Below are 15,346 nucleotides of genomic sequence, written 5' to 3'. Positions count from 1 at the left end.
TGGAATAACTATTGTGGATTCTTCAGAACTATGTTTTATGTAGAATGTTTTTCCATTAGAACTAGGCTACAAGCACTAATTTCAGTCAGCAGAACTGTATGAATCTGAGCATTAAGAGTCCTAACCCAAATTGTGTGTGGTAGACCATGTGAGACAATAGTTTATGCTAACAGATCACTTGTGGAACATTCTGGAATAGTCCTTTCATATGTGTATTTGACAAAGAACCTTGAATGAACAGTTTAACCGGTTGAATGGGGCTGTTTTTGTTGCCTTTGATACATGCATTTTAGACATTCTGATCATTTGATTCCAATAGCTGTAATAAGTGTCTGTAAAGAGCTGTATTTGAGATCAGAGCGGGTCACCCATTCCCAAATCTGCATCTCAATGATGCTTGCATTGTGACTAATCAGCACACAGCCCTGGGAGCTGTGACTGATGATCACCAGAAAGGAGCCATTGGCCTTGTGAAAGTCTGCAAATGTCTGCATGTTCACAAGTTGAAATGTCCACATTCACACAGGAAATGTGAGTGCTAATCTGGACACAACAACCTGAACTTACATTTAGTCATTTAGCAGACGCTTTTGTCCAAAACGACGTACAAGCTAAGAGCAATAAAAACCTGGTGTAACAATAAATACTACTTTACATAAGAAATAGAAAAACGACATAGAAAAGAAAAAGAAGTGCAGGAATGTGACTGCTGTAAGTGCTGTAAGTGCAAGTTAAGCACTAGTCAAGATGCCAGTTAGGAAGGGAGGTGCTCTCTGAAGAGTTGGGTCTTCAAGAGCTTCTTGAAGGTAGAGAGGGACGCCCCTGCTCTGGTAGTACTAGGCAGTTCGTTCCACCAACGTGGAACTACAAATGAGAATAGTCTGGAGTGCCAAACGACGCTTACATCATCCTGGGTGTAACAGTTGCCCTTACAAGAGCATTTAGCTAGGTGGGAGCAGAACCAGCAAGGTCAAGAGCATTCAGGTGTCAAATCAACACATTCCCAAGAGAGAGACACACACAAGAGTTGTAAATGTATAAAATGTCTTGTTTAATACAAAAATAGAAGCAATCACCTTTTAGTGTCCAGATTTAATATAAACAGGTTGGAGAAAGGAGAAGAAAAAAAATCAAAAGGTCAATGTACCTCTCATTGTGAAAAAACACATTGAGTAATCTCTGTTTCTGTAATCGGCTGAATACAAAAAAATTAGAGGAAGTGAACTAAAAATATATAAACATGATATCAAATATCACACTCTCTCTTTCAAAAAAGGAAAAGCAATGGCTAGACATATACTGGCAATGCAAATATACATGGGCAGGATGCTCATGCAGTACAGATTTCAAAAATAAAGATATCCACTTTACAAAGATACATATATATACAGGTTGGAGAAAGAAAAAAAAGAAAAAAATAAAAAGGGTCAATGCACCTCTCATTGTGAAAAAACACGTTGAGTAATCTCTGTTTCTGTAATCTAATGAATACAAAGAAATGAGGAAGTGAATACAAAAAAATATAAACATGATATCAAATATCACACTCTCTCTTTCAAAAAAGGAAAAGCAATGGCTAGACATATACTGGCAATGCAAATATACATGGGCAGAATGCTCATGCGGTACACAGATGTCAAAAATAAAGATATCCACTTTACAAAGATACATATATATACAGTTTTTCACCAGGGAAAGAGTTTTACATTGTATGACCAAATTGTAGATGGAGAAGCTACACGATCATTTCTGTTTCTTTGACCTCTAGTTATCCACAGTGACTCATCACTAAAATTTCAAATGCTTTCGATTTTGGTCATCATCTTTTGTCTGGTATGACACAGTAACAATGAATTCATGATAGTCATATATACACATAATTGTATATTTAAACATCGAGTGATCGAGTCAATCTGACCTATAATTTGATCACAACTAGGAGGTCAGCAAGGAGCCCAGCCATTCATATCATCAATGCTTCCTGCTCTCCTGTGGCCAAGGTCTCCACACACCGTCACTTAACACCGATGAGGGTTTTGGGGAGGCAGACGTGTTTTTTGTTGCCATGTAAGTTGCCTTTGTCTCCTGGGGTCCAGACTGTGCGGTGGATGCACTGAGGCCTGTTGCTGGAGATCCTGGCATGGACAGTTGCTTTGTTGACAGAGAGCTGGAGTCGTGTGGTGCCATCGCCGTGGTTGCTGGGGGCTTCTGTGCCAAGTGTTCGTAGGAATGCTTCCACTCCAACTCCAGTCCACCTTCCAGTTCTTGGCTTTTGGAAGCGATGAAATGACTGACGGTCAACAGGCAAGTCCTCATGCCGTCAGAGTACATCGGACTGTGGGCAGGATCCTCCGTGTCCTCTTCCCGTGCTCTCTTCCTGCCCTTGGTTCTGGTCTGAAGTTCTGGTTGTTCAGCTCTCAGGAAATTCACAACACTCTCCAAGATCTCAGCCTTTTCCACTTTGGGACTTCTCAGTTTCTGTGAGCAGAAGAATACAGATACATTGATAATTACAGGAGGGTTCAGAGCAAACATATGTATCTAATGTATAGTAGAATTAAATACATCATTATCACAAGTCTGAAAGGGTATACCTCGTTGTTTGTATTTTCTGACAAAAGGAGTCGCAGTGTCTCTAGGCTGTGATTAATACGGTCTCTTCTGCGTTTCTCCATTAGAGGTTTGGCCATCTGAAACAAACAAAAAAAAAAAACTCAGGTTACAAAAACGAATCCAAGGTAATATTAATTATTATAATAAAATGCTATTATTACCACATAACTGAGTTAGCCACCAGGTGTTACACCAGGTGTTACATAAGACATAAGACACAATGTAACATTGTTGAGAGTCCAAACGTTGACATTTTAGCCATACATGATACATATTACAGATTAAGTTGAGATGAACACATATGTTATATCTCCAGGTAAACGCAACTGTAAACCCACACCTCTAATCTACTTTCGCAGTATTGCTTAATAATACAACACATGTTGTGAATTTGGTTGTATTTATCTTACCCTTCGGAATTTCTTTGGTTCTGGACTTTCCATTATGTCGAAGTATCCGTACAGACTCACACCGTTGCAGAGAGTTAAAGGTCAGTCAAGTGGGTTCACCTGGCGCTTTTAATTGAAATCTGCCAAAAGCCACACCCAAATCCCCGCCTCTCAGTTAGGTAGAACAATAGCCTTAAGGTGACCATTAAGTTAAGGGTCCCATTTTGCCACACACACAAAAAAACTGCTGTTCTCTTGACTATTTTGCCCCATCATATTTAATATCTTATAGTACGAGTAGGATCTATATCCATGGCTCATATAGTGGAGTCCGGGTACAGTTGTGACACATTAGCTTTGCAACACACACCTTTCGTCTCTATATTTACTTCACTAATTCAAGCACATGTGTCTTACTTTTCCTTTAATTTTCATCTAAATTCAGTGAGTGCCATTGGGGACAGTTGTAACGTGTCGGGGACAGTTGGAACAGTGGCCGAGAACAGTTATAATAACTATATAACTAATAACTATAATTAATATTACATGCCCATTTGAAAAGGCAATGGCCACTCAATGTCTCAATCCAAAATAGTGGTGGGTAAGGGTTATTCTCTAAGTTGTTGTCTTTACAGCGTTTGTTTTCAAAATACAAACCAACGGTGTGTCACATTTTCGCCGGAGCTCTCACACATTTTTTTCTTAAATGTAGTACGTGTCTGTCAGACATATTCATACGTAAAACAGGGTCAGCAGTTTATGATTAAGCCAATTGTAATGATCATATCACATCATCACAATTGTATCATCACTTGCTAGCTACGCTTGCTGGTTGCAACCGATATTATGTAATGCCTGTTACAAGTCTCCCCAACTCTCCTGATATTTGATAAAGATAACTTGAATATGATATTGTGTGTAGCTAATGATTATACTTGCACCTAGATTGGAAAACATGGATCACAACCACCTGTTGTATGGGCTACCAGGTATACTCCAGCTGACATGGATGTGCCGCGCATAGGTGTATCCAAACACACGCGTTTTTCTGCTGTTACACAAGCTTAATCACTCAGTTACGGTGTTTTAAATAACATCTCTAAGTCGTTTTGTATTTATTTTAGAGGGCTGAAAACTAGCCCTACTATCTACATTAAAAAAAAACCATTTCTGGTAATCTAATCGGCTATGATTCGCTGAAGCATGAAACAATTATTCAGAGGAAACAAACATACTAATGAAAATGTGCATCTGTACTAAGTTAATAGTTGAAATGGATCTTGTTTTTCTCTTGACCCTGAGCCAGTGATTGAAAACGTGCATGCACATATGCCCAGTCAATGCGCACAAATCAGCGCTGACAAAATTTTGGCGCTGCTAAGATTGCATCTAGTCAAAATCTTGTGCTAAAATGATAAGTTACTAATGTTTTTGTAACTGCATATCGATTAATATAAATTGTACATACCAACTCGATGTCTTACTTTTCACACCAATGGATACTCTAAGAGGATTCGAAAAGTTGATGCTTCTCTGTATATTTCATTTTACAGACAATATGGATAACGTAAGGGATAGATATACTTTTTCTCGCATTTTCAGTCGAGAAGACGATGTGTGTCTCTTCACACAAGGTTTGGCGGTGATAGCGCAGTTCTCAAGATGTCCCAATGTGCGATGTAATGATGTCCCATCTCTATTCTCCAGAAAGGTCTGTCAAAGACGGCTATTAACAGACAGAGGACATGCATTTAATAATCATCAAACAGTGAGTTAAGCGATAGGAAAAGGTATTCAGAGGGTGCCAAGACGGTTGATCCACAATCGGACCACTGCCACTGGAACATTATCAGTCGCTTATGGCAATTTCTGTTTTATTCTTGCAGAAGGTGAACCTTCTCTGAATTTAAATGCTGTAGGACAATGGAAGCAATTCACACAGACTTGACCTCAGCGACCAGTTGTTTTTTTTATGCAACAATTTTGTTAGCCTACATGTCTGCACATAACTTTAGTAAATTCGTTTCCCTCCTAAAATTAAACTGGCTGACACACCAGGCCTAACAGGATTGGAGTAAAATAGTTTCATTTACACAACAGTACCTGGATTATATAAACTGTGGAGGATGAGTGGAGGTATAACACTAGCATGATCCGATCAAGGACATCCCGTTGGGATTATCTGGAATTAAAGGGGGTTCTTTAACAAAACAGGAAGAAGTGGGTCCTTTGTATTTGTCTTTGGCTTTGCAGTGGTGCGTGCCAACTGATTCCTTGAAATCTGTTTAGCGCCTTTTAGCATCTTGTGGCAAACCCACTTTACCCCATGTGTGTGTGCTTGAGTATGTGTGTGTGTGTTTGTGTGTGGAACGTGTCATCCAGCAGTGCGCGCGCATGTATTCTACATTGAAGATAAATACCTGGGTGTAACCATAGACATATATTACAGAGGTATATATGTCTATGGGTGTAACACCATGTTCAAACGACGAAATTCCACAATTCTGCTCACCTGCAGAAACAACACAAACGTGGATAGACTTGGCGGGATCCACCCCCAAGTACTTTCAATAGAATGGTTCGCTTGCCTGCGTCTCTGTGAGGATACAATTAAACACATCTGGGCGTTTCGGGTCTCTCGCTGAAGTGTGTTCTAACTATGCAGTCTGTCATTGTTTCCCAAACACGCACACACACACACACACACACTCACACACACGGGGCACGCACAAGGTACAGACATACACGTTGTATTATTCTGAATATTTGCCTCTTACAAGTCCCTAGTTCTGTTTGCGCTTTTTTCTAGACATATACAATTACTTATTTCCTCTTCCACACTTTGGTTTGGTTCGGTTGTGACTGTTGTACTCTATAAAAAGGAAGCGCACGAAAAGATAGCATTGAAGTCATCTAGCTTTAAAAAGGCGTTATTGATACTAGTTCTTGTCATTTTCTTATTTAGCAATTTGGTCGCAATTGTAACTCTTTTGGGAGCCTTTGCGCTGGCACATGCCTGGGTGTGACTTTTACGTGCCTGGGTGTCCTGGATCCACATGCCTGGGTGTCACTTTTACGCACACCTTTTTTAACCTCAGATCCAAGGACATCTTGGCACGCTTTGGCCATTTTTGTCACCCCAAAACACATTCACAGTTGGATGGGCGCGATATGCATTGTGAATTTACTCACCTTACTTTAGTTCCCACGAGAAAATAATTTCCTCACATTTGGTAGGCTAGGTTACTTTTCTCCAGGCACACTGCACAAGTATGGAGGTCTCTTCAGAAAATCGAGCAGTGACTTTTTTGTAACTTTTCAGGCACTGCCACTGTCACAATCCCCCATTTATATCGATTCACTGACTTTGAATGCTGTGTACATTTAAATATGCCCTAGTAGAAATATTTTGTAAAGGTACCCATCCTTTTTGTGTTAATGTTAATGAGAGGCTAGAGCTTTGTCCCCCCCCAAATAACACACTGGTTGGTAATTATTGTCACACGACTGATAGGAGTTTGCCACGTAAACTTAGATAAGTAGGCTACAGTTAGTCTACTCATTCGTTTCAACATCCAGTTGTGTAGCCTATCTATACTTTAGCTTACATTTGAAGACTTATGTTAACGTCTAATATATTTTCTCACATCGGTGTAAAACTAGCTAGGGACCAATAATTACTGCTCCATCACTTTGATTTGTCAACTTCAAACAATATTTGGCCTATCTATACATTAAGTGCTATGTATGTAAACAAAAGAAAGTTTAAATTCATCCATATCTGTTTAATTCTTTGACGAACATCTCTGAATAACGATTCGTGGAATAGTAGTATAATTGCCTCATTACACAATCCACCCACTTCCCAAACCCAAATCAAACACAAGCCTAGCGTCAAATAAGATAGGCCAAACGTGTTAAATCAACACCTCTCATCCAATCAGGTTCTTCCCATCGTTCTAAAAGCCACCCTCATAACTGAGCTGCTCGCCATTTAAAGGTCTCAGGGATCATCACCCGCGAAGGCTTCGCTATTTTCCAACAAGTTACAAGGAGGTTCTTCGGACTTTTGGTAGACACAATGGATGTAAACAAGACAAAGTGTCTCAAACGAGTAAGTGTGGTTGATGCTTTCATATAGGTCTAGTTTTGTTTCAACTAACATCTTGCATGTTTTTAATTAACCAAGGTTATAATGTCAGTGGCCCCATATCCGGATTTTTTTTAACCGAATCTTCTCCACAGGTGTTGAAGCCAGTTATCGAGAAGAAACGAAGGGATCGAATAAATCTGAATTTGAACGAGCTAAGGATGTTGTTGCTGAGATGCACGAAAGACACGGTATGTAAGCTCTCCTAAACGCGGATTGAATTCATTTTTAAATATTATACTGTGGATAACTTGTTCCATTACAATGCAACACACATGCATTACGCTGTTTTAAACAGTTTCCCCCTTCTTTTATTTATTAGCGTTTGCAGAATCCCAAACTGGAAAAAGCGGAGATTTTAGACCTTGCAGTTCAGTACCTCAGGAGGGATACGGAAAGGCATAGCAAAATAAACGGTAAGAGTAAATCAATGTTTTACTCAAAAGTTATTGAAAGTAGAAAAAAAAACATTCAGGGTTTAAATCTGTTTTCTAATTATTTTATATTTCTCATGTAGAACCTGTGGCCCAACATTCACTTGATGAAGATGTCAACCCTGAAAGATCTACGCCAGGACATCAAACCCTCCATGCCCAGTTCAGTCCAATCTACACTGCAGGTTTTCACCAGTGCCTATCCAAGGTATCCAGCTACATGACTACTACAGACTCGTCTGAGGCGGACTCTGACGTCACCAAGCTAAAGGTCTGCCTGGACGGTCACCTCACCAGCTCTGGCCGGCGGGGACATGGAAAAGAACAACAGCTCCCAACAAATGATGCCCCAACCAGCAGGCTTTCTGACTCCCCCCTTATGTCTCAGCAGCTCACTCCTCCTCACTCTCCATTCTTCTCCTGCTCTTCTTCCACACACTCCCCCCCTCCCCCACCTCCCTCCCTCTCCCATGGCCCATCATTCTCACACAACACATCACTACATTCTTTTGACATCGATCAGCGCTCACCCTCGTCTTCCTCCCCGGCCCCCGCTTTCCCCCACCTTAGTCGTCTCACAACCTCCCAATCCCCTTCTCCCATCTGGAGACCAGCTGTTTCATATCCAACTGGCTCGACATGGCGGCCATGGAACTGAGCATTTCACACAGGTGACCAAATGCGAACGGACAGACATGGGTTTTTAAATCTCCGCTCACTTAAGACAGACACCTGGAGGACATAAGATGCTGACGAGTCGGGAGTGAACACTGTGTGAATGGATCTTATTCAAGGTGATCCTTCATCTTAGCCGAGGTGTCAGTCAGGCACTGCAGGAGACTGATCACTGTTTAATGGCTGTAATTGTCTATTTGAATAACGTATGAATGGCCCTGCTGGGACTGGCACACTTGTCAGAACAGATTTGGGCTTTACTCTATCTTGATCTTGTGCCCAAGATCATGGAATGTGTATTGTGTGTGTGTATATATGGAAATATAAATATTTATATAGGTATATTTTGTGAAATATTTATGTTTTCTACATGTTTCAGAATAAACATATTTTATAAATCTAACTCCAAAAGTGTCCTTTTCATTAAGCCAAAGGTCTTATTGTCATACACATCTCAGTAATGAGGTCCAGCCCCTCTCTCCATGCAATCAATTGTATGTGACCTGGACAATTAAGAATGTAAAATGTACTTAGATTAGTTCAACATATGTCCACAATCACAGATTTTTCCATATGATTAGAGAAGTCATGCAATGGCAGAACTTTGTCCAAGGGCATTCCTACACATATCCTGACCTTGCCAACTGGGTCTGCCTCAGCTTGTGCCGTTGATATTCAATAAATAATTATGCAAGAATGGTATCAAAGTCAGAGACAGTGGATCTCATGTCACCATTTCGTTTTTAGCCGATGCTGAGATCAAACCCACAGAAATGCAAAGGGTTCACTCCATGTTTTAGCAAATAAGGTGGCCTAGCTACACGTCTTGATCTGTATTTGGTTTTGAATTAAGACTTAGAACTAGCATTTATCTTGCGATTAATCTTAACTAATTCTAACCAGAGACTAACCAGCCTCCTTATCAATGTTCTAATTTAGAGAAGTATGTCATGAAATTGAATGGTTATTGCCATAATTCATGGGGCACGATGCTAATTCCCTTTAGCCAGTGCTTAGAGGAGACACACGCAAAGGCCAAGCCTCACTACCTCACATCCATATTCTTATATGTAAAGAAAACCACTAAATTGTTTTGTTTATGAAATAATAGTTTTTGACAGAACTAGTCTGACAGATAGAGAGAACAGATCATTCTGCTGGCGTCGAGGGGAAAAAGTACTGAATTGTCTAGTAAATTTGACATAGAGGTTTTTGGGGTTGTCACAGGGGAGTGTAGAGAGAAAATGAATGGGAAACAAAAAGTTACTTTATCAGTAGGACAGGGAGTGGGACAGGGTTAAAGTTGCTTGCAATGCAACACCACTACTTTGAAGTGAACATATCTCATTATGCCAGACTGCCCTCTAGTGGTGATTAATTGCTTTACATGAATGGAAATTCCTCTGCTTTCAAGTACCACTGGTACATGCAGCTGCAAAGCCTTTCTTATAAATAAGTACCCAAGTATAGAAGTTAACACACCTGGCAGTTCCACTAGCCGCGCAGGCCAGGTGCGGTGTCTGGGTCAGAAACACATAAAAAAATATAAGAAAATATAAAAAATATCAAAAAAGTATAAAACACCAGTGAGAATGCTGCCACGCTTTTATAACTGCCAACTGAGCTAATGTTGGTGTTTGCAATGTTTTCCTTGTATCCCTTTTAGGTTGTTTCCAAAACCCATGCATACTTCTTTAAGAGATGGATGAAGGATTAGTAATCACAGATCTGAATAACCTCTAGAACCTACTGTCTGAGGAGAATTCTAAATGAAACTGGAGATACTACACAAAAGCATGTGATCAGAAAATAAATATCTAACACATTGTAACACAGAAAACCTCATGCCAGTGAGCAAAAAAAGTTTGGCAACTGAATAATAAGCAGGTGCTGTGTGGTAGAAACATTCTGTGTATGCCTTGTGTGTACAGACCCTGGAGGCCCACACATTTCTGTCTCACATGATGACACTTAGGACCGCAGTCAACAGGGGGCAGTGTTTGATTACCTTGCAAGGAACTAGAAAGCTGCCCGTGGCTGCCTCTATCCTCACAGCTCCTGGAGCATGGCCTACAACTGACACCAGTCATTCCCATTGCCACAAGGCGGCGGCGAGCTGACGAACGGACGCAAGGTTCCTTTGGTGTGTGAGTACGCTCTTTCTCTCTCTCTTTCTTTCAATTTCTGTCTCTCCCCTCCTCTCATCCTCAGATAAATGTACACCCTGCCCTTTATCTCTCACTGACATCTCTATTACAAGGCCTGAATATTTCCTGAGCATGGCACCAGGGGATTTGGCTGGAGAAAACAGACTTTTCTGACATGATAGGACATGTCTCTGGGATAATGTTTTTCTCTCCGCCCCGCCCCCCCCCCCCCCCCCCCCCCCCCGCCCCCCGCCCCTCCATCGTCTTCTCCCAGCGGAGAGAGTCTCTCTCTGTACTAGTGCCACTGCTGCTCCTGGGGTGCAGGCCATTGTTCATTGTTGGAGAGACAGGGGGCACATCGTGGTCAGTCTGATCTTGCACACTGTCTGTCCTCAGGTTTTGATCATTCCGAAAAAAAGGAGTCATGTGATCATGTGATCATGTGATCACAAATTAAAGAGAACGGAGGAATGCAACGCTTGTAATTAGATGGAAACGGGCCCCCGTGAAATCACTCCGAAAAATATCGTCCAACAATAGGTAATCGGCCCTGAGTCCTTTTACATGCTGGGGAAGAGAGGGGGGGGGGGGGGGATTTACTGATTAGCACTGATCCTGTTCCCCCTGTAATCATCATTTCTGCTAATGGTGAACGCTCCCAACGCATTCCTTCCCCGTCCCAGAAACAGGGAGGGGGCGAAATCAAAGCAAACATTGCAAAGGATCCACAGTGCAGATGTCATGGTTTTGTCACGGTTTATTGAGCTCGGCGGTAAGTACATTTGGGTTGGCACATCCTGAAAAGCAATTTGTCGAGACAGAGCCGAGTGTCAAGCCGCCTCGTCACACGTGCACACACTTGTACCTGCGGGATTTGTTTGGGAAACGGACGGTCTCACACACACGCACACACACACACAGACAGAAATCAAGAAACGTCCTCAGAAAATGTGGGTTTCACTTGATCAATGACACTGTGAGATAATTATCAATATATGCACATTGCTGTAGTGTACACACTCCTTACAGACTTGGTAAAATGAGCCGTGACATTCCACAGGGATTTTGCCAAAAGCCTCTTTGAACCTCTGAAATAAAGCAGTGTTTGGTATAAAAATAATCCTTTGCCCTTGGCTGTTACACATCACATAATCACAGAGGAATTTCAGAGAGGCCACTGTCAACAGTGATAGTGATGGACAATGGCACCTGCCTGCTGTGCCAAGGTGTTCTGGCGAGAAAGATCCACAACCTGGTCATGAAGGTGAATGAACTGAAGTAGTATTGATTCCATTAAATGCAACAGCAACAGAGTTTGGTTCTCCACATTACTGTAATGGTTTCAGCTTCCTCATGCGTCCATTCTAACAGTGTTAGCGCTTGCACTTGATTTAGCCAGTCATGTCGGAAAAGTGCAACGCCCCACCACCACCACCCACTTTCCTGTTTGAGTTCTTCGCTGTGTTTCTATGTGTTTTAGAGCAATGTTGAAGGATTATCTATCTGACAGGGCGCCTATCATCTGTTGCCAAAACTGAACATCTGGGTGTATGTCAGAATAATTGGGAATGAACACTAAACAATTGCACCCACGTCAATGTTTTGTTTTGTTATTGCCTCAGGACAACCAGAAATTCATCAAAGAAGAATTGTAGGGGGTAGTGTACGTGTTTCCTGCTGAGTGTAACACACTGAAGAGATGTGTGAAACACGACACAGTTTCGTCGGAGCAAAACGAAGAGATACATGTCCACTGATACAAACAATGTCTTTAAACAAGGCTGACCTCAGTCAGTTTTTTTATTGCCACAAGCGACACACTGCACAACACACACGTGGATTTTATGGAGGCGACACAGGACACACACACACAAACATACGCACTGAGGTCGCTATGAATTTTACACCCTGCTTTTCTCCCATCCTGGACTGTCCTTCCCCCAGGACCCTCCAGGAGCAGTGGGCAGCTTCTCAGCGCCCGGGGACCAAGTGAACCGTCCGCCTCGGTCATGGACGGACAGGAGAGTAAACTGTTCTTTTTTGCATGTTTTTCTGTTGGGGTTCTTATTGGAGGAAACCCCTTGTGAACACGGGGAGAACATGCAAACTCCACACAGAAAGGCCCGGGAGATAGCGCCCACCTGAGCACTGAAGGTCTGGGGAGGACCTGCCCCCCAGAGCCAACAGCACCCCATGCGGGAATCGAACCCATGACCTTCTTGCTGTGAGGCGGCAGTGAGCCACCGTGCCACCGTTGTTAGACTACAAACACACAAACAAACGCACACACACACACACACACGCATTCACGCACGCACACACTCACACACTCACACACACAACACACGCACACACGCACACACTCACACTCACATGCTCTAACTTTATAAAATGGAGTGACATATCAGGATCACAAGGCTATTGAATCAGAGATGTTCTCCAGCACAGTAGCTGTGGAGAGCTCCTAGAGACGGCCAGCCCTGTGACACGGGCAGAGAAGACACCTCACCCATGTCAGTCCGCAAGAATGCACATCTGTCACCCGCACGCCTAACTACCGTTTTTCCCCTCTCTCATTTGGCCTTTCCTCCTCCACCAGGGGCTTTGAAGTGAGCAGCACGGGGAGACCTGACGGGAGCAAATTACCCTGCAGACTGAAACATTTTTGACATAAGTCCTGAGAGGCTGGCGAGCCACTTTTCCTGGCTGTGCCGTCGGCCCGCGTTTCATCTGGGGCCCCCGTGGCGAGCGGCGGCGTTGACGGAGGGACGGCTGGACACGCTTCCAGGCAGCAGTGACGGACATGGCAGGCCCCCGGGAGCCGGGCCACTGCAGACGCATCAGCACCAGGACACCCCCACACTGGGGCAGGGTTTCGCCCCGTGTGGAGGGACAGGAGCACTCGCCTGCACCACCCTCCAAAACCACCACTGCAGAAGGATGAGGTACATAGATAGATAGGAAGGATGATGTACATAGATAGATAGAAAGGATGATGTACATAGATAGATAGAAAGATAGATAGATAGATAGGTAGGTAGATAGATAGATAGATAGATAGGTAGGTAGATAGATAGATAGATAGATAGATAGATAGATAGGTAGGTAGATAGATAGGTAGATAGATAGATATGTAGGTAGATAGATAGGTAGATAGATAGATATGTAGGTAGATAGATAGATAGATAGATAGATAGATAGGTAGGTAGATAGGTAGATAGATAGATAGATAGATAGATAGATAGATAGATAGATAGATAGATAGATAGATAGATAGGTAGGTAGATAGATAGGTTGATACTGTATTGATCCCAAAGGAGATTTAGGCATCCTGTAGCAAGAGTACAGAAACACAGCAGTGAAGAGATAGTCTAGCCACCAGAACCCTGTGCAAAGAGCTGTCCATTACATAGAGCTGGCCATTACACAGAGCTGTCCATTACATAGAGCTGGCCATTACATAGAGCTGTCCATTACACAGAGCTGTCCATTACAGAGAGCTGTCCATTACAGAGAGCTGACCATCACAGAGAGCTGTCCATTACACAGAGCTGTCCATTACAGAGAGCTGACCATCACAGAGAGCTGACCATCACAGAGAGCTGTCCATTACAGAGAGCTGTCCATTACAGAGAGCTGTCCATTACAGAGAGCTGACCATCACAGAGAGCTGTCCATGTGCCAATGGAGGTGATTAATAGTGCAAGAATAATTATTACTGTAAATAATATGAAATACAATTGGAGATAGATGTATAAACAAATACAGAATTGTGGATAAGAGCTAACATAGTATGTTACCGACAGTCCAGTAGCAGAATGCAGGCGAGCATAGGATGCAATGGAGAGACAGCATCCTGCCCAATGGTCAGTTTCACCCCGCCATCGCTGGCACGAATTCAATAGCTGTATTGAATTCAAATACTTCCTCAGTCTATCTGTTGAGCCGGACTGCCACTGAACGTACTCCTCTCCCTAGTGATGGTGGCAGAGGGTGGCGGACAGAGTCCATGATGGACAACAGTTTACGTCGGGTCCTCCTCTCTGCCACTGACGTAAGGGAGTCCAGCTCCATGCCAACCACAGAGTCAGCTCTCCTCACCAGCCTGTCCAGCCCTCCTCTTAATGCTGCACCCCCAGCACACCACACCACAGCACAGCACACCACACCACACCACACCACACCACACCACAGCACAGCACAGCACAGCACAGCACAGCACAGCACAGCACAGCACAGCACAGCACAGCACAGCACACCCCCAGCACACCACACCACACCACACCACACCACACTACACCACATCACTGATCACATCACATCACACCACACCACAGCACACCACACCACACCACACCACACCACAGCACAGCACAGCACAGCACAGCACACCACAGCACAGCACAGCACACCACAGCACACCACACCACAGCACAGCACACCACAGCACACCACAGCACACCACAGCACACCACACCACACCACAGCACAGCACACCACAGCACAGCACAGCACGCCACAGCACAGCACAGCACAGCACAGCACAGCACGCCACAGCACAGCACAGCACAGCACAGCACAGCACAGCACAGCACAGCACAGCACAGCACAGCACGCCACAGCACAGCACAGCACAGCACAGCACAGCACGCCACAGCACAGCACAGCACAGCACAGCACAGCACAGCACACCACAGCACAGCACAGCACAGCACAGCACACCAAACCACACCACACCACACCACACCACACCACACCACACCACAGCAGAGAAGAGAATGATGGCGGCAAGGTTCTCACAGATGAAGTTGAAGGACCCCAGCCTCCTCGGGAGATAGAGCCGACTCATGCTTTACTTAGAAACGAATGTGCTTGTCAAAATTCCCAACTCATCTTGGCATATAGACTTTTGATTACAATTTTACCATAAACTTATAC

The 15,346-nt window shown here is 43.4% G+C and overlaps 2 protein-coding genes across 2 annotated transcripts; one reads left to right on the top strand and one right to left on the bottom strand.

Moving 5' to 3' along the window:
* Positions 1–912: 912 nt before the first annotated feature.
* On the bottom strand, positions 913–2,730 carry LOC116225279 (transcription factor HES-7.1-like). The gene is made up of 2 exons (XM_031587569.2): positions 2,595–2,730; positions 913–2,478 (listed from the first exon to the last, which is right to left on the bottom strand). The coding sequence occupies exons 1-2, from the start codon at positions 2,688–2,690 to the stop codon at positions 1,972–1,974; spliced, it is 603 nt and encodes a 200-aa protein (XP_031443429.1). The 5' UTR covers positions 2,691–2,730; the 3' UTR covers positions 913–1,971.
* Positions 2,731–6,973: 4,243 nt separating this feature from the next.
* On the top strand, positions 6,974–8,365 carry her11 (hairy-related 11). Its single transcript, XM_042702764.1, has 4 exons — positions 6,974–7,116; positions 7,248–7,343; positions 7,475–7,628; positions 7,670–8,365. Exons 1-4 carry the CDS (start codon positions 7,084–7,086, stop codon positions 8,242–8,244), a joined length of 858 nt encoding a protein of 285 aa, XP_042558698.1. The 5' UTR covers positions 6,974–7,083; the 3' UTR covers positions 8,245–8,365.
* The last annotated feature ends 6,981 nt before the right edge of the window (positions 8,366–15,346 follow it).

Source organism: Clupea harengus, chromosome 20 (assembly GCF_900700415.2).
Source record: "Clupea harengus chromosome 20, Ch_v2.0.2, whole genome shotgun sequence".
Classification (NCBI taxonomy): domain Eukaryota; kingdom Metazoa; phylum Chordata; class Actinopteri; order Clupeiformes; family Clupeidae; genus Clupea; species Clupea harengus.
Note: the sequence above shows the minus strand (reverse complement) of the source record. Positions and strands in the feature narration are given on the sequence as shown.